Here is a 20,432-nt window from a genome sequence, read left to right as displayed (position 1 = left end):
CCCTCTGTCACTGATCTGCTGTGGGAACTTAAACAGGACTTTCTAGAGCTCAGCACCCAACAGCTTGTATTGTTACAAATGAGGTGGAACGGGGGGACGGTCTCCATTGTTCTGATTATATCACATATAATTCCTAATGTCTGTGTCCACACACACACACACGTGCGTGCATGCGGGCACCACCTTATATTCCTGTCTATACACATTCTAGAGCATTTTGGGGAATGCCAAAATGTTTGTCATCAGCAAATCAGCACTGAAGGGCTCCTGAAGATGCACATCACATCACATATCAGCAAAATATAATCCTCTGTAGTTCAGTTACAGGGTTCAGACCAAAGAACTAATGGCAGCTTATTTCAAAGAGCAGGAGACTGAGTTCCTGCTCTCCCCAGCCAGACTCCAGTTGCAGGGAAGGAACCTTTTTTAATTTCATGTGTTGGACTGGATGCTAAAAACAGCTTTAGGTTTCTGGACGCTGTGTAGGAACAGCCAACACTTCAGCAGAGCATCTGCTTTCCTCTGGGATTCCTTGGTGACATGCTGGCTATTGTTCTCAAAGCCTCCCCAAAAAAGAAAAAACAATTTCAGGAGCAGGTCCAGCATGGGAAAAATTCTTTGCAGTTAGAAGCTGTAACAATTTGTACTAACAGCACCTTTCAACAGCACAAGCTGTGGGCCTGGGCCCTAGAATGCAGTAAGCAAAGGTTTTACAGTGTTTTACAAACATTATTAATTTAAATCTCACAACACCCCTGCAAAGAAGGAAATAGCACCTCTCCCTGGGGAAACTGAGGCATAGTGAAGTCGAGGACCTGATTTTCAGAAGCACTGAGCATCTGCTACCAGTGACTTCATATATGGTTATTCTTTGTATTATTGTAGTGTTTAGAAGCCCCAGTCTTTCTTCATGGAGCTTACAGGCTAAATAGACAAAGGTGGGAGGGAAAACAGGTGCTAAAACTTGCCCAAGATCACCCAGCAGATCAGTGACAAAGCCAGAATTGAAAGCCAGGTCTCTTGATTCTGAGGCCAGGACCCTATCCACAAGACCAAGGGTCCGGTGTGAAAATAAGTCGAGTGACTTACCGGTATGCTGGAGCCAGCTCTGGCCCCCAGAAAGGGCGGGGCCTAGGGCAGAAGGGGCGGAGTTGAAGGGGTCAGAGCCCGCCCCAGCCCACCCTATAATGTAAGTGCCGCCCCACCACCACCTGGGTAGTAGCAGCAGCAGCCCGGGACTCTGGGGGCTATTTAAAGGGCCCGGGGCTCCCCTCTTCTACTGCCCCAGTCCTTTAAATAGCTGCTGGAGCTCCGCCGCTTCCCAAGGTAGAAGCAGGGGAGCCGCAGGCCCATAAATAGCCCCCGGAGCCCTGGGGAAGCAGTGGGGCTCCAGCAGCTATTTAAAGGACCGGGGCTGCAGAGGCAGCTGGAGCCCCTGCTACCCCAGGGCTCCGGGGGCTATTTAAAGGGCCTGCGGCTCCCCTGCTTCTACTGCCCCGGTCCGTTAAATAGCTGCTGGAGCCCTGGGGAAGGAGCCCTAGCCCTTTAAATAGCCCCCGGAGGCCCCTCCCCACCCTACGGCTCTGGGGGCTATTTAAAGGGCCCGGGGCTCCCCTGCTTCTACCGCCCCAGCCCTTTAAATAGCCCCCAGAGCCCTGCAGCCACTACCCCAGGGCTCCAGCAGCGGGGTTCTGGAGGCAATTTAAAGGGCCTGGGGCTCCAGCCTCTGCTGGGAGCCCCAGGCCCTTTAAGTTGCCCCCTGGGGAAGCCGGGCTGCCCCAGTATGGCTCTTGCCAGTATCCCGTACCGGGGCGTACTGGCTTACTTTCACCTCTGCCAAGGGGTCTTCCAGAGTTCATAGATTAATTTAAATTTCTGAAAATCATGCTCCAGTTGACTTGCTCAATGAGTTGGTGGTTGAGCTTGGAGGAGAACCAAGAAATTTTGACTCTGAACTCTCTCTTTTGACCCCTAGTTTACGTTCCTTGAGCTGGTCAAATTATTCATTGTGACTATTTTTGGGTGTGAATTTATCTCATTTTTTATTTTTAGGTCATAAAAGGCTTGGTCCCAAAGATTCCCATTGATGGGAACCAACTCTGGCTCAGGTCCAAATGGTTGTAAATCTATCCACATTTCTGTGAATGTGTTGTAGCAACACACTGGCTAGGTTGCTCGAACAATTTCCAGCAAATGTTTTTTTCTAATACTGTTCAGCTGGACTATTTGTGGTGGGTAATTTTGCTCCCTGACTAGATGATCGAATAAATAATAGCAAACAACAACATGCTCTTGTTCACTCATGACTCCCACTCTGTGAAGAATAGCCATTCCTCATGCATCAAAGGGGATAAAATCCTGAAGACTGGTGAATACCAAGCATAAAAGGAGGCAAGAACATAGCTGAATTGAATGGCAGTTCTGACTGTGAAGGAAAGTTTGCAAACACTGTTTGTTTCACAGATTTTAATCAGCTCTTAGGTTGGAGTTTGGTGATTACAAGTTGTAGCAAATTGGAAACAGTCCAAGTTCATCTCCTTCCAGTATTAATCTGAACTCTGTTAGATTTTGAGAGAGCTGCTAGTGGTGGGTGTCTGAAGTAAACCGCAAAAAGAGAAAATTCAGTTAAAATGACTATTCATCAAAGTAACAATGTGACTTGCTATGGAAAAGTGTCTGCTTTTATAGACCATACCTCTTCCTGCTATTTATCTTGGTTTATGGGTCTCAATTTAGTCCCTAATTTAGCAGACAGGATGTCTGAAGTTGTGGAGGTCAGATGCCTTAAACGGATTAGCTCCTCATATATAACTAATAAAACTGATTCGTGAGTTATAGATCCCATTCTTAATTACAATACAGTTTGCTTCCTGCAAGCAGTAAAGTTACTTCCTAGGGGCTGCTAGTTCAATCATCAGTATTTGATATGGACAGTGTCCTCAGAGCAGTAGGAAAGAGGGAAAAATTAAATAAGGGCAAGAAAAAAGCTATAGTGAGTAGAATTGTTCCAAACCAATTGCAAATATAATAAAACTATAAGGTCCGACCCTGCTCCTTGGCAAAAGTCCCAATGAATTTAACAGTAAGAAGATTGAACGCCTATTTCATATTATGTCGTTGACAGAAATGATATTCCCCAGGACCTGACCCCTACATTTCTTGCACACCTTGCCATCGATGCAGCAAAGATAGATTACACCAGCTCCAGGATCTTCCCCTCATGTTCCTATTAACCAGAATTTGGGACCAGGATTTCAGCTGGTGACTTCACTGGAGCTACACCAGTTAGCACCAGCTGAAGATCTGGCATTGCCTATGCAAGTATTGGACGTTATGCAAAGTTGAACCATAAATAGGAACCGGAGAGTAAAACGAAGACTTAAGTGGGATGTCTCAGATGAGTAAGGTTACTCTCTTGAGTAAGGGTTATAGAATTGGCCCCTAAGGGGAGCAGGCAAAGGAGACAAGATTTTTGTTTTTTTAGATGGAGATTTAAAGAGATGGAGAGTCACTTAGACAGAAAACCCAGGAAAGGCTGATTGAGGCATCAGGAACTATAAAGAAAGTTGCAGGGTTCATACAGGTAGGCCCAGTGAATAGATTTTGCACAATTGCCAGCAACTACCCTGAAGGAACCCCACTGATTGTAAGGGACCCAGCTGCAGCATGATGGCCGTATGTAGTACAAGTTCGTTGCTGTTGGCTCTTAAAGTCAAAACCATTCTTTTGGCTCTGCATAGGAATTAAATCAGCCCACATCAAAGCATCTATTGCTGAATGATGCTTTGCACAGCTTGTGCCTTCTGTGTAACTTGTAACCCATCCATCCAGATTGTTATCATTTTGACACAGTGAGAAACAAGTCCTAGCAGTAGAACAGGCTGATAGATACACTGTGCACAAACAATAATATTCCAAAGGCTGCGAAACACAGACTGGATATACAAATGTAATCAGAACAAAAATAGCTCTGCAGTTTCCAGAAGTCACCTGTTAACAAAGGAATAAGTGGTACATATTTGTTAGAAGAAAACTGAAAAAGAAAGTAAAAAGGATGAAGAAAAGCAAATTCCCCCTTGGTGCCTGCTTTGTCTGCCTCCCAATCAATTCAGTGCAGGGCTGATCAACACACACACACACGGAAGCTGGAAGCAAAGACAGTTTAACAGAGCTAGACTGCGAGAGAGCAATAGTGATTGAACTTTTATCAGCTTGTGTGAGAAATAAACCCTTATATGGCTTCTAAAATTCTCTGGGCCAGCTCATCATCACCTAGAATGTGACCAAGCAGACGTCTAAGGGTGAGTAAGTCCTCCCTTTATGCTGCCTGCCCACATTTCTACTGCAAGCAGGGGGAGAAAGAGGAGGTTAAGGGCTAGATTCACCAAGGAACCAGCGATGCTTAGCGTGGCCACGGCTAACTTTTCAGCGCCTAGAAAATCACTGGGATTCACATCCTTGGGCTTCCTATCCAATGAATGCAGAACATTCACAAAGGGGTTCACAAAGGCCAGCAGGCTAGGTGGCTGCCCGCCTAAGATAGACAATGGGAGATGTCGAGGAGAAAGGAGTGTCCTAAATCCTGCCCCTCTCCGGGAGTTTGGCTTTTAAATCCAGGCTGCAGGGAGGCGCCTCCCTCTACTTGGGATTCTCAGCTGCAAACTCTTGTTTGGAATTAGTCATCTACAGCATTTCTTGCAAGAAGCGGTGGGGCGGCACTCTCCCCCTATAACTTGTAGCCCAGTGGTTAGGGTACTCACCTGGGATGTGGGAGACTACGGGTTCAAATCCTCCCTCTGTCTGAGGGGGAGAAGGGATTTGACCAGGGATCCGCCAGTGCTCAGGTGAGCACCCTAAATGCTGGGCTATGAGATATTCTGATGCTCACAGTTTACCTGTGGGATTAGGCCTCATGGGCATGTTAGTCAGAAGAACACCTATCATCCCTTGGTTCATGCATTGCACTGGGGCAAGGCATCCAAACACCTGCTGGAGTGCTCATGTGCAGAGGCAGAAATGGAGGCACCTAAAGAACTTTGCAAAGAGTTAGATGCTGAATGAGCCTAGGCTCCTACTGGGTTCGGTTGCAGTTAAGTGGGGGTACTGTGAATACCAATGGTGCCTAACCCTAGGATTTAGGTGCCTAAGTCCCTTTGTGAATCTAGCCCGCCATTGTCCTATATTCCCTCCCTCCCCCTGGCACAAGATTCTATATTTGTACTGGCCAGGGGGAGTAGTGATCTGCTATTGGCATGGGAAAATAAGATAGTTAACCGTTCCCTGGGTTGTGCCTCTGAGCAGCATTCCTTACCTGGACTGCTTCTGGGGACAGCCAGCTACATGGCTACCTCTTTCTCTGCACTAGTGGTAAAAGACAACCTACACCTATATTAATTGCACAGGACATTGCTTATTGTCATCCAGCACAGCTGGGTGACAGAAATCAGGCTTTCCCATTCAGTATCTTGAGGTATCAAACTCAGTATTACATCATCCTCGTTACCAAACTTCATAGACAGCATCAAATCCAAAGGACCATGTTGATGCATTGTTAAAGTTGCTCAATCTGAATATTCAAACACTAGCTAAAGTTCCAAAAGCAACATGTACTTGGCTGTGTTGTATGGTTTAAATTATTAGGGCTAGTCTCCTCAACTATGCATGTAGCCAGAAACTCAGGAATAAAAAATAAGAACATATAAGTGCAATGCATTGGAATTAACGTAGCTACGGGACCCATATCTTTTGCAATTTCTGAATTGTTTTGACCTTATTGTTGCTTAATGCAGCTTTTTGCATTTAATTTGCTACGCATTTTTTTTTAAAGGTCAAAGAGGCAATGAAACGAAGTTTGGGGAAGTGGGGGCAGAGGAGGAGGGAAGAAAATAAAAAAGGTCAAGGAAAAAATGCTGCCAAGCTTCTAGCTTGGTTAGTGGAAGCTCATAACTCCTTGAACCAGTCATTCACACTTAGGGTGAAATTCACCCGTGCAACAGACTGGCATAAGATCTATGCAGCGCCTAAGCAAAATAGGTCTTAAATTGGATGCAAGTGACACACAGACCTTGTGCTGATCCTGTGCATGGGGTGAATTTCACCCCTAAACAGCACCCAGTCTAAATGGATGTGCACTTAAAAAGATGCACATGTACCGAGTGCCTTCCTAATTAGTGTTCGTTCATCTCTTGCCCTCATACATTTTTCTACTGCACATGGTCAGTGTTCAGTCTTCAAAGGCCTATGATCTTTGTTAAATCAAAACCTGTTAAAAACAAAGGGCCAGATTTAGTGTTTAGGTGACTAAAGCCGTAGATAGATGCCTAACAGATAGGGATTTATAAAAGCACCTAACTGAATAAAGTATTTAACTCCCATTGACTGTCAGTGGGAGTTAAACACGTGACCTGCTTTGATGCTTTTGTACATTACACTACATGACTATCTATATCATTAGGCACCTTTATCACTTTGTAAAATCTGGCCCAAACTGATTAGTCCTCAATGAAAACTCTGTCTAGCCCACGTTTCAGTTACAGTTTTCATGTCATTCACTATTACTGAAGCATTGTTCGGATAGTGTGTTTAGAATAGTTTGCAATGGGAAAAGTGTATTTGTTGTGGTCTAACGACTCCAAATATGGCTGAAGGCATTTTGCTCAAACTTAAAATAAAAATTAAAACAAACTCCCCTTTATCCCAATTTTTCATAAAAATTGGATGTGTCTGAGACAGCAGAAGGGTAAGAGTGATGGATTCATAATGAAAAGTGTTTTTCAATATCGGATTAGATGAGAGACCTAAAATGTCTAAATGCCCAGATTCCGTTTTCCACATGTTTGCTATGGCCCCTCTCCTGCAATGAGTCCTATGCAGGTGGACCCTCATCCAAATCAGTGGGGCTTAGCCCAGTCACAAGGTTTTTGTTTGGTTCCCCTCACCCCAACAAGAGTTCATTGCAGGATCTGGGTCCTTGGCATTGTGTCAGTGGGAAATGTTTCCTGTGTTACTGTTGAAGTGAAGGACTTTAGCCTTGGGAAAAAAATATCATCCTTGCATTATGAAATAATTCTGCACCATTGATCAAGTTGCTCTCAAGACCGGATTCTTTGAAATGTATATTGTAAGTGAATAATAGACCTCAGGGTTTATTGTATTCCTTCAGTTCCTGGCTGACAGACCCTTTACAGATCAAAATGAATTGTACTGAAATATTTGTGGCTAAGGACACCAAGATTCTCCTCAATACACACATTTTAAGAAATCTAGGCTTTCTTCGGTGACCCATATTTTCCAGCAACCCTTGACCCCATGGCACTCAGTATTTAAAGAGATTTTTCCATTGAGTTATGTGATACGGCAGCCTCATTTTTCTCCTGTTGTTTTCTGTAATCATCATGGAGCCTTGCCCTAACAAAAGATATGCAGATGTAGGCACTGCTCTCCTGCACCTACACCCTAGCCCCACCAAAGGGGAAGTTAATATTGCTTGAGACAACATGATCTCCTGCATGGATTTCCTACTAGCAATCTGCAAGCTCCTCAGTGATGCAATAGTTGAGAGGGTGGGCTGATCCTTGGCTCCACCCTTCCCTCGCTCAATATGCCCCCATCCTGACCTACTGATCCCCAACTTCACCACAGCCCCAGTTCAGTAAGGAATTTAACTTTAAGCATGTGCTTAAATCCCATTGGCCTCAATAGGAGTTAAGCATGTGCTTACATTTAAACACGTTTATGGGCAATGCTCACGAGGAATTGGATTACTCACTTGCTCTGGGGACTTGGGGCCGTGTGCCTTTGTTAGGACTTAGACAGCTCTGGGAAGGAGTCTTTTTTCTCCACTTCCACTCTCGCCACCCCGCTTCCACCTGCCAATGGAAGGCAGCATCTGGTCCTTGGTATCTTTCAGGATTTCAGTAATTTGAGGCACAGGGCCTGCAAATCTCCTCCATCCTTCCACCTTGCATAATAGAACTGCACAGGTACCAGTTAATAGGCTAATAGGCTTTGTGCCCATGGAGAAAACTAGGAGGTTTTGCCCCAATGACTTCCATGAAAGTTCTGAGTGAGCAAACCCTTGCTGTGGGAGGAGGTATTGTTTCATGGTCTGTGTGTGTGTATAATGTCTTCTGCAGTTTCCACGGTGTGCATCCGATGAAGTGAGCTGTAGCTCATGAAAGCTCATGCTCAAATAAATTGGTTAGTCTCTAAGGTGCCACAAGTACGCCTTTTCTTTTTGCGAATACAGACTAACACGGCTGCTACTCTGAAAAAAGAACAATATTGATGAAGTTCTTTCTTTGTGCTGTGAACATAAATAGGTCCTTCATTTTTTTTCGAGTGATCAAAAAAGGCTGACACAGCTACTCATTTATACAGCAATAAAGTTGAGCAACCATCTGATGGCAGTGTCTGTCAGAAGACTTTTTTTTTTTTTGCACAATCACTTGTATGCCAAGAAATAATTGTTAAAAATCTCCCCTTGGATGTGTTCAAAACTTACTGTTTGCCTGGCAGTTCTGTTAAATTTCCTGTCATTTTATCTTTCAGGTTGACAGCTAAGGCAGTTGCTGTATTGTTACCTATCTTGGGAAGTTCATGGATCTTTGGAGTTCTAGCTGTCAATGACCATGCAGTAGTATTTCAGTACATGTTTGCAATATTCAATTCCTTGCAAGTACGTATATAACGCAGGCTCTGGGGGTTCAGACAACAGCTGTAGAGCACCACAAGCTTGCAACTGACAGATCTTTAGCAATGTTTTCATTTGTGTATATTTTTCTGATCTTCCATACCCCTTTATCTCATAAGCCTGTACAATCAATGATATTTCTCCAGTCTCTGCATAGACAGTGAAAATATTGAGCAATTGATTAAGGCTTCTAACAGCCACCAGATAAACAGGTACTGAACACTGCCCTTGACAGAGTTTATTCAAAGTTCATTTTCAAGAGTGAGGCATCAAGGACTAGATTTAACAGTGGATGCACCGCTGACATTTCTCAGGTTTGTAAAGTCAACTTAAGATTCTGTGATCCAGAAGGAGCCAAATAAGACAATCCTAAGTGGCTAGGTAGATCTCATCAGGTCGAGCAACAGGGTATGTGTGTTGTATTTGACAAAAGTTAGTAGAAAAGAGGCCCACTGATGCAGCATACAGCACTTGTGATAGGACGACAAGATAGAAGGGTCCTGATCCACTGAAAGCATCCCTAGCCAGGAAAGGACTTAAGAATCTGCCTAACTATAAGCAGGTGCTTGAGTACAGACATACAGTTACAGGCGTGTTTAAGTTCTTTCCTGGATCAGAGAGGTAAAAGCAGCACTTGTGAATTTTTTGTCATCTCACGAAGGAGTTCCACAGATAATCAAACCAACACTACATCAGAGGGTCCCAGCTAGAGCTGGTTGGAAAAGGGCTTTGATTGCCAACGACCAAAACATTTTTGATTTTTAAACTTTTGGATTTGGAGGCAGACACTTTCTGTGAAAATTTTGTTGAAAACCCAAGTTCCTTAAAAATAAAGTAAAAGTTTAGATGGAAAAATTTTGACCAGTCCTATCAGTAGCCTAATATTGTCACTGATTAAGTTAGGGAAGAATTTGACCCATTCGTGCTCAATTGTAAATCTCAGACTGTTGCACACATGCTTAGTAAAATACTTCAAGTAACCTGTAATATTATTCTTCCCTTTTTTGTTTTATTTTAGGGATTTTTCATCTTCCTGTTTCACTGTCTTCTGAATTCAGAGGTATGTTCTTCCCTTCTCCCCCAATAAACATCCAGTAAGAGCTCCTTCTGTAGTAAAACCAAGAGCCAAATGATGCTAAAATATTGTTAGGATGGTATAAAGTTTGTAAATCAGCTTTGGTATTTTAGGAAACCCTTATTTAATGCTGTTGCTTTAAGTACTGCCCTTTATTCCTCAGTCACAGTTGCTTAGCAATGTGATTTTTTTTTATGTAGTCACTGTTATTACAATTTATGACATCTTCAGGAAAGTAGGAACTCAGTAAAAAACTCTAGTGCTCTGGGTGTAAAATAAACAGTGAATTAACCCATTATGGGCACTTTCTTTGTCACTGATATTTGTAAGTTTCTGTGTGAGAAACATGAAACTATCAGTGATTTTATGGTTCAGAGGACTCCTGGCCACACATGACCCCACTTTGTAGCAATGTATGTCATTTAGTGCATTTAACCTAAAGAAGCAGAGTTTCCTGATATGTGATAACAGATCAGAATTCAAGTCTAAGGGGAAAGATACTGCTTGGGCATGGATGGAGACTAGCATTCTATGGGCAACATTTCTGAAGTGAGAATTTTTGGGTTTCAGAGCCAGAAGGGAAAATAAATATTAATCTCAGCAAAACAAACTTTTAGAATCCCTTTATTAATGAGAAACCAGAATAGAACATTTCACACTTTTCTTGGCAGGATGCTAGGTCCTTTACAGTGGACTAAAGGGGGATCTTTTCATGTAAGGATTGTGTCATTGGATTGACTCCTTTAGAGCCAAAGCTTTAGCCAGATAAGTAGGCCTTGCACAGGAAATCTCTACATGGACTGGAGCTGCCAGAATGCTCCCCTCTCCCAGGGCACTGGGCACAAAAGCCCAGCAATATGCCATTGTTACTGTAAATCAAAGGCGGTGATGGAAGTCGCTGTCAGCACCATGTGGTTGTTTTAATCAGTGGATCAGCATATACACATATACCTCCTACTGACCACTCTTCTGCTTGTCCCATGCCTCTTCCCTCCATGCCGCACATAAACACTGGAACCATTCCATTCTGCAGCGTTAAGGGCCTTCTCTGCCAGCGCAGGAGCAGGCAGGACATGGTGTTTGCAATAATCAGGTATTTGCTGACCACCATCATCATGACCATTGTTGAATGGTCTCTGCCCCAGTGACTTCATAGTGCTGGGTACTGAATTCTCTAGCTGCACTGGGATCAGAAGGAAACACCAATATGTAAAGCTAGGAGGGCTGGTAAAAGTTAAGAAGGAAAAATATTTAAATATCCTATTGTTCCCTGTGCTCAGAGAGCCTCCTTCTCTCCATGACCCATCTGACTCCCAGACAAAACAATCCAATGGCCAGATATAAATATCTGGCCATTGGATTGTTTTGCTGACACCTACTAAGGAAGGGAATTCATAAAGTCCTCTGAGTGCTCTTAGAGGCACTAGGTACTGTACTTCAGAGTCTGAATCCCTGGCAAACAGCAGAAATGAGCAATTGCCTTTTGGAGAATATTTCTTACTAGCTCCACTGTACAGTCTCTGTGAGGTGTCTCTATTTAAAATACACCTTCCAAAAAAAATTTTTTTAAATGCCTTACTCCTCAAAACTTTGTGTAACAGGGAATCCCAGACATAGGAAAGCAAAACCGCTAGCAATATTTCAAATCAGTAGGGTAAAGCAGAGATCGGATTTTACAAGCAATACATAAGACCTGTATGAAGAAATACTGTGAAAAATGGCAGTACTTTTGATTGCCTGAGGACCTTGGCAATGCCAGAACTACAGAGCAGACTACATCCCTTCCCACCCCCAGTTATTTTTTGTTTTGTTTTTCAAAGTAAAAAGGAGAACAACAACAAAAGTAGAGGGAGAATATAAACAACAATTATCGCATGCAATCATAGTGGGAGAAATATAAAAAGGTGCATATACAGCACCACAGGAACTACAGATATACAGACCACATTACCCTAATTTTAATTGTACCTGTCAGCAAAATAAGAATATGTTCACTTGTTTTAAAAATCCCCAACAATTGGCTCCCCTCTGCTTTCAGAATGGCAAAACTGCCACTCACTTCAAAGGGTGCCAGATCAATACAGTGATAATTAATTCTCTCCAGATTTACTAAATCTCACAGATTGACATGCCACTGAGCTAGTTAGTTAATTTTCCTGGTTTTTTTCCACTAGCAATTTAGCAATTAGCATTTTGTAAATCATGCTAGATTCTAACATCTAGGGGCAGTATGGCTTACTGACTAGAGCCATTCCTGGCTCTGGTTCTATTTCTGGCTCTGCCACTACCCTGCTGGGTGGCCTTGGGCAAGTCACTTCCCTGTTCTGTGCCTCCATTTCCCCATCTCTAAAATGGGGATACTAATATTGCCCCCATATTAGCATTTAAGGATCACGTTTAATTGCTTCATCACTGCCTTCTAAAATGGAAGCACAATAAACTAACATACACCCATCACCACATTTCTGGGTGGCGTGGTTTTACTTTATTCAACTAGAGAGGAGTTGAATTTCATTGGAAAGCATCATGTAGTTCATAAATATAAGGGTACATATAAAGCTGTAGCTAGGGTGGTGAGTATTTTGTTCCCTGCCACAAATGTGATCACTCAAGTGCCAAATTAAAGGCAATGCTTTTAGAGAACGACAAGGCAGAGCTAGGGATTAATGACATGGACAGTCCCATTGACTTCAGGGGGACTGTTTGAATGAGAAAGGTGAGCTGGAGTGGCGTGGGGATATGATCCCTGTATTGTCACTATGAGGACATACTTCTTTAGAACTCCAGTGGAGTGGTGGGTATTTGGAGGATCACGGTGGGTGAGTTTTTCATTGACTTCAGTGGGCCAAGATTTCACCCTGTGTGTGCAAAGTGAACATTATTGTTAAAGTGTGAAATTCACCTCTGTCTGGACTGGCCAGCACCTTTAAGTCCCACTCAGGCTCTCCAGATAAGTGGTGCCTAGGCCTCATGCTGCAATTTTAGCTATGCCGCAGCCCTGCTCTGAAAAGTGACTAGATAAGATGGCACCTTTTGCTCAACAGATCCCGCTGCATTTCAGTGACAAAAATAGGTACTTCTTCCCATTTTTACTTCCATGGAGCTGACACAGCACTGGGGGAGCAGGCTGCATTCGAGTCTGGCTCACAACCATCAACAGAATTATTTACTAAGCTCCCAGTGCTGGACCAAAGCCTCTCTGCACAGACACCTGTGCAGCCATAATGTAGAAGGTGATGGAATTGCACTCGTGTTACTTGATTATTAGAATCTGCAGGGCTGGCAGTTTGGAAAAAACAACAGCCTGGATCATCTCCCGCCAGGGAAAAAGTTGTCAGGATGGCTTCTGGAGGAGGAATTCCGCATGCCAGATCCCCTCATCCCATCAGAGAGGGATGGGTGTGCGTGTGCATTGTCAGAGTTTGCATCTAGTGAAAAAAGCCCACAGGGCCCACCACAAAGTTGGTGACTCACATAGAACCTAGGGGCTCCCCGAAAGGCCAGGATAAACTGCACAAGCCCCTTCGGTCTCTGGGGGTGCGCCTAGAGGCCAGAGCCATTGCTGGTTCCTGGCAGAGCAGTTATTTTGGGACTGCATGGAGTCTGGGGAACTGCCCCCCTGAGTGCACAGATTAGCTGACACAATTGGAGCTTATATTTTTACTTATTAAATGTGCAAATCTGATCATGGACCTATTGGTAAACACTAAAATGGAACCCCATGATATTATTATTATATTATTATTATTATTATTATTATTATTACACAGTAGAACGTCAAATATTCCACAGTAACATATGCGTATGAACCCTCGTCCATTTATAATGGAAAGACGATACTTTGTACCTGAGAAATAAATAAAACCAGATTAGGATCATCATTTCCTGACTGCCTTCTAATGCCTCTTTCCAAAGGTTAGAGCCGCCTTTAAGCACAAAACCAAGGTGTGGTCCCTCACCAGCAGTTCAATTCGAAACATCAATGTGAAACCCTTCAACTCCGATATCGTAAGTACTCCCATCAATGCCTTTTTTATCCTATTGTACTGGCTGGAAGGTTGTAGAGCAAAGCTGTGAGACTAACTGATTTTTTGGTTCACTGGCAGTTCTAAAAAATCAGAAGAATTGTGTGATTTGGTCAAGATGAAGTTAAAAAAATATATTTTGGGGGAAGAGTGGGGGATTTTCAGCAAAGTGAAAATGTTGGGAAAACTTCATTTTGTGTTGAAGGAAACGTTTTTGTTCAGCCTGAAACTATGTTTCATTTTGAACATAAGCAAAGGAGTTGAAGGGCTGCATTCACAAAACCAGGGAGCAGGAGGTATAGGATTCAACAAAAGAGATAGAGAGGGGCCCAATCCAGAATAGCCAATAGCCTGGTGGTTAGGACACACACCTGGGAGGGGAATGATGGGGGGGTTGCAGTCCCTGCTCCTGAGCTGGGATTCAAACCTGAGTCTCCCACACCACCAGTGAGTGCCCTGAGCACGAGGCTAAAAGTTATGGGGGAGAGAAGGATGGTGACACCACCTTCTCCTTCACAGCTTTGTGTAGCCCAAAAAATTGAAATGTTTCATGTTTTCAAAATATTAAAACTATTTGTTTAGACGTTTCCAAACTTTTCTTTTGTTTTGACTGAAACATTTTGCCCAAATTGACACAAATTGTGGCAAAATATTTCATTGGATCCGGATTTGCTTTTTTTTTTTGGTGGAAAAAAAAGTTTCAGCTGAAAAATGTTGCCCAGCTCTGGAGTGATCTTGTGGAAAGAAAGATGACATGACGGGGGCACAGGAGTTAATTAGCACTTGTCTCTACTGTGTGTTCTACAGCCAGTTGCGATGGGCAAGGGTTGTGTGGTGACTATAGGAGATACTCTGAAAGCAGAGGACTAAATTCTGTTCTCTGATAAGTCAGTGCGTAAAATTTCTAAAAACATCAGACATGGGGCCTGATCCAAAGCCTACTGAAGTCAATGAGAGTCTTTCCATTGACTTCCACGACCTTTGAACCAGGCCCTTGAAGAATGTTCTCGTTATTAACTTCAGCTGATGACCATTGTTTTTGGTTAGGGTTAGAGCTGGTTGAAAGTCAGAATTTTTGTTTCATGGGAAATTTCGTTATATCAAAATTTTTGAAATTTTCAACCAAATGGAAATGTTGCAATCATGTTGGTTTCAGCCATCAGCTGGCAAGACTTCCAGGATCCATGATTCCAGGGCAGCCCTGCCATGCAGACTCCCCCGAGGCCAGGGACTCCCAGGCTTGCAGGCTCCTGGGCCAGCTTGCTCTTCAGTGCTCACAGTAGTTGGCTCCCCGACTGCTCAACTCTGACAACCTTGGAAGCCATCTGCCCCAAGATTTGGACAGGCCAAGGAGCTGGCTGGCCCAAGATTTTGGAAGCTCGGAGGCCAGTCTGCCTGGCGGGTATGCCCTGGAACCACAGACCCTGAAGTCTGTCCCAGGACCTTCCAGACTCCCAGCTTTGTGGCAGGGAACCTGGAAGCCCTGTGTGCCCCATCTAGAGCCTGGCTGTCGGGCTTCTGTGCCAGCTGATTCCCCAGGCTGCCTGACTCGCAGGGCAACTGGCTCCCCAGCCTGCAGGGGTCAGTCAGTCCAGGGAGCCAACTGGCCTAAGAATCTGGAAGCCCTGGCATCCCCAACCCTGGGGACGGTCACCATCGCAAGGCTGGCCTGGAGCTGCAAATCCTGGAAGACCTGGAGTCCCGACTCCAAGGCAGTCCTTCAGATGTGTGGGCAAGGTAGCAGGGAGAGATGTGAAACCTGCCTGACAGGCCGGGTTCTGCCGGTGTTCCTTCATGAGACTTGTCAAAAGTGACAGGTTGGCGTGAAACATTTTGCTTTTGACGAACTGGCATTTTCTGATGCAAAATTGTTCCAGCAGACAATTTCCAACCAGCTCCAGACAGAATACCTTTACATTTGAGTCCCGCGAATGAACATTTATATAAACAAATCAGTGTGTATATATGCATTCCCCTCTCTCTCCCCGACTCGAGGACAGCTTAAGATGTCTTGAGACAAAATAAATTTATTTTATGAGAAAACTGGCTATTAGAAATGATAGCTTCTGAAATGATTGGCAATGATCACTGAATAATTCCTGACAATACATGTTAAATGGCTCCTTTATGGCTTGTGCTCTCAAGAGTCTAAGGTAATGTGGAGTCTAGATTGATGCTTTCAGGCTTTCATGTCCTCCAGTCAATGGTGATTTACCAAAAGAAGTAAATCCAGTTTCAATACTTTTTTGTCTTCCAGATGACTGGGAATAGGCCAGGTACAACTCCTACGAAGATGAACACCTGGGACAAGAGTACCAATTCAGCCAATCAGATTGATTTATCAGCAGTCTGATATTAGACCCAGATTCTCTCTGAAAAATCAAGCCATACCTTCAGGATCTCCAGTACAGTGCCCCCCCCCCCAGTATTTTCTCACCATTAATGCCAGTAGGAACTGCTCTTCTAATCAATGCCTAATAAATTGGAATTTGCCATATTGCTTTGCCGAGTATGTACAAGTCTGTCTTCATTTGCCTCCCTTCCAGGGTGTAATGCAATCGACCATCAGCAATAGCTGCAGAGTAACTAGCACTGCTGTACACTGGATGGTTTTGTCAGTGACGATGACAACACTAGGGATGGGACGGTTATTGCGATCTAAATCTAAAGGTCACGTATTTCAGGAAAAATGCATTTTTATGCTCTGAAAATGAAATGCTTCCAATTGTGATGTTGTAACAGGGCTATTCTTGTTTAGCTGTGCACTCTCTGTTTACATGTAATATCTTAAGTAATCCAATTATCCCAGAGAAATTTATTAACACCACATACTGCCAACAGGCATTTTATGGGAAAACTGTAAAGAAGCCAGACCTTGAGGGAAAAAAAGAAAAATTCCAGCCATTCAGCCCACTCTGTAGACTTGGGACCAGTGAAGCAGATATACACTAGGTCTACATACACACAAATCACGTGTGCACACACACAGACTGCTAACTTTTTAGATATTCCTTTTTCCAGATCTGCAATAGATATAAATGGCTCTGACTGCCCTGCTCCAATCTGCAATGTTAGTTTCATTTAAAGGGTGATTTCTGTCTGCTGACTAACCGTAATAGAAGCTAGTTGTCTCAGTCTTTCAGACAGATCAACAATGGTCCATCACACACATTTCACAAATGGAATTGACCTGTAGCTTCTGGAAATCAAAACCCACACTGTGACTTATCTTTCTCCTTTTAGTGGTCAGAATGAGACACTGAATTCCAACAAAATACTGTGAAGGTAGCAAGACTGAAGATCGGTCTGTGTATTGGTATCTACAGACAGCTTTTAAACAGACCTCAAGACAGTCTTTTGTGGTTTAGACACTACTCAGCATTCAGCAGCTTTTGCTTCTAATACAATTATGTGGTATCTTCATGGGGGGGGGGAAGACTCATTTTTCACTGGAGCAATGTCTTCCTGGTTCTTGTAGATTGTGTCAGTGGGTAATTCACTGAAGGTAGTTTGGACACACTGAAGCAGACCCTCAGCTGCACTATTATTGTGCCCACCCAGCGGGGTTGGTGGGGGAGAACAAGGTGGGTTTTGCCATGAATATGCCCCTATTATCTTGAGGCTGCCCAGGGGCTAATTTGGCCTCAAAAACATGCATCTTGCTCTATTTGCTCAGCAACAATGGTCCCAAAGGGAACACTCCACCAGCCCAGTCTGCTCAGATAAAAACGCCATTGCAGCCACGTCTTTTCTCCTCGCCATATTTCTAACACCCCCTCCCCATGCTGCCCCCATCTCACCCGGGGATTCCCCTTCAGTAGGCAAACCCCTAGGTAGTTGGTGCTTGCTTTCCCAATGCTTTGTGTCACCAGCTGTAAGGGGGCTGAGGATTTGAACCAGTATTTTCAAAGTATCTTTCCCTACTTAATTTAATGTTTATACCTTCCAAAGTTAAGGCCAAGGCTGATCCACTGAAGTCAGTGACAGTCTCCCATTGAAGTTAGTGGGAGTTTTATCATTGGTTTTAGGGGACCAGGATTTGTTCCCTAACTAACTAAAAAGTTAATCAAATTCTGCAGTTATTGCATTAACTTAAACAAATTTACTCCAGATTTACACAGGCAAAACAGAGCAGAATTTGGCCCACTGTGTCTATCATAAATACTTGTAAATACAGCCATTTATTAATTCTAATCCTGTGAGCAGAATAATTCTATTTTGTTGACAGCTAAATGTAAAAGCAGGGAAAGAAGAAAGCTAAATATTTAAGTGACTCTCTCTCTCTATTGGCTTTTGTGCATAGGCTTGCTCTTAGCTCTTTGAGTATTGGAATAATTATCACAACTGTGTAAATATAGCAGACCCTTCTGGAAAGAGAATGTCTGTTCCAAAAGATACAATAGAAAGAGCGACTGGAATATATGGAAGCAGGTTCTTGTAACAGAACTGTACTGTGATAACAGGGTTCAGAGTGTCTGTGTTGTGTGCTGATAAAATATTTAAACATATTTTTGATACCGGAGGACATTTTAAAAAAAAAACCTGTGACCATGGATATAGATTTTAACCCTATTAGGCGATTTCTATTCTAATCATTATGTTGTATTAAAAGCGATGTTGTGAATGAGTCATAGAAAATACAGGGGGTTTAAGAAAAACCTGGATTTTAAAATATTTATAATTCCCACTGTGCCATTTCTCACTTTGAACGTTACTCCTACGCTAAATTTACAGCAGTCACCTAAGTTACTGTCAGTAACAATGATTATCATAGATCCATTTGAAAATAACATTTGACATACAGTACAACAGCATCTACTATAAAGGGTTAAGTCTATTTTTTTTACCCAGGTGCAACATATAACATGGTCCCCAAAATACATCAGCAGACTCAATGAATCATGAACATGATTTTTTAAACATTTTGGACTATGACATAGATGTATTATATAAGGAGTGAACATTCATTAACCCATATGTATTGAGACCTATTGTAGATACTGCAATGTTTTCCAGTACATAACCTGTGTCCCATGCTTTATCTGTGCATTTTGAACATAAAGTAGTATATCTTGGTTATGTCACGTGAGTTTAGGAGTTAGAACACTGTATTATTAGTAATGGCAATGGAGTTTCTTTTGTTTGCCTCTTTAGTTTCTGATAAAGTAGTAAAAAACCCACAAGCATACTGTAAATGTCCATCCCCACCTAAGTCTGTTCATCTTGTTTGATTCTATGTATTTTTCATAGTTTTACTGAATGCAGAAAATATACTGAAATAGAAATGCTTGAAATGAATCTTATCCTCAGTCTTTTAAAGCATGAAAATCATGCAGTTTATTTATGGGCTTGCATATGGCAACTTTTGTAGTATTTCTTCAGGACAGCATCATTTTCTCAATGGTATGAAATCTTAATTGAATGAGATGTGAGTTTTAAAGTAGATTATGTAGCAAGAATGACTTTGCAAGTAAGTAATAATTAAATGTTTTTTTCCAAAATAAAACAAAACATTTAATTTTCTAACAAGATTTTGTGTTTGTTCCATTTATTCACATGGGTTAAAGAACATTGGAAATATATAGTTTCTTAGGGAAGTACAAACACTGTGCCTTAGCATATCAATCCTTACTCATGTGAGAAATCCCCCTGAAGTACTCACAACATGTGGCCTAGTACAGTATCACCAAGATACTATGTAGGCAACATTTTTGTTTTAAACTTTATATCCACAGAATATACTGGGGAATGTCATTCCCGCACCTTAAGAAGGAGCGTGTTTGCCGAGGCTGCAGTTGAAGGATTACTTTTTGTAACGTGGTCATTCCAATAGCCGAGCCAGGACTGATTCCTAGCGGGCCAATTGGCCTTCACATTGCAGGTTATGTTTGGATGACCTGATACCACTGAGATGATGGATAGTGATTGCTGTAATTGCCCTCATTCAGACAATGGGTGTGACAAATAGCATTCTGGTTTGTCATAGTAGGGTAGAGCGTCATCGTCCGTGGTAAAATCCGGAAAGGAGGAGATTTCCAGATGCATGAAGCTGCTCGGTGAGTTGGGACAGTGACCGCTCAGATGGTGGAGTGTTAGTGGCTCTGCACATCCAGCCAGCGATCTCTGAGAAATGTAGGAACATGCCCTGCACATACCTGGCTGGATACAACGAGCTCATGGCCCTTCTCTTATGCTAAAGCTCCCCGATCTCTTGTAAGCCCATTCTACCCCCATGCCATTGTCTCCCCCACAGAGACTGGAAACACCTAGCCTCTCCACTAGAGAGAGAGAGGGAGACAGAGAGGGTGTGTGTGAGTGTGTAAAATGCTACAGAACAGGAGAAGACTGATGCAAGGAGCACCAATTAACATTCCATGGCGATTTGCAGTCTTACTCCGGGGAGCCATCCCTGTTTTCCCACCACTTCCCATTCCATTTCCTTAGCTCCTTCCCCTCCTCTAGGCCCTGCAGTGAGAGAGAGAGCGTGCACCTGTTAACCACTGAGGGAGACACATTCTCCCTAACTTTTTACTTTGCTGTGTACATCCCCCCTGAGGTGGCGGTCAGACTAATGAATGCACCATAGCACGTGAGCATGGAGGAGCAGGGCCCAGTAGATCAGCAAGGAGCCATTAAATTT

General features: G+C 43.1%; 1 protein-coding gene across 3 annotated transcripts in view; it reads left to right on the top strand.

Moving 5' to 3' along the window:
- The window catches only part of ADGRD1 (adhesion G protein-coupled receptor D1), a 242,185-nt gene extending 222,981 nt beyond the window's left edge, over positions 1-19,204 (top strand). For all 3 annotated transcript variants that reach the window (XM_073312940.2, XM_073312941.2, XM_073312938.2), the window contains 4 exons: positions 8,551-8,677; positions 9,711-9,752; positions 13,683-13,775; positions 16,050-19,204. In XM_073312940.2, the coding sequence (XP_073169041.2) occupies positions 8,551-8,677; positions 9,711-9,752; positions 13,683-13,775; positions 16,050-16,145 (358 nt within the window). In that variant the 3' untranslated portion in view covers positions 16,146-19,204. The remainder of the gene's footprint in view (positions 1-8,550; positions 8,678-9,710; positions 9,753-13,682; positions 13,776-16,049) is intronic.
- Positions 19,205-20,432: the final 1,228 nt, after the last annotated feature.

This window comes from Lepidochelys kempii, chromosome 15, assembly GCF_965140285.1.
Source record: "Lepidochelys kempii isolate rLepKem1 chromosome 15, rLepKem1.hap1, whole genome shotgun sequence".
NCBI classification, from domain to species: Eukaryota; Metazoa; Chordata; order Testudines; family Cheloniidae; genus Lepidochelys; species Lepidochelys kempii.
The sequence above is the reverse complement of the archived record's forward strand: the minus strand, read 5'-3'. Positions and strand labels throughout refer to the sequence as shown.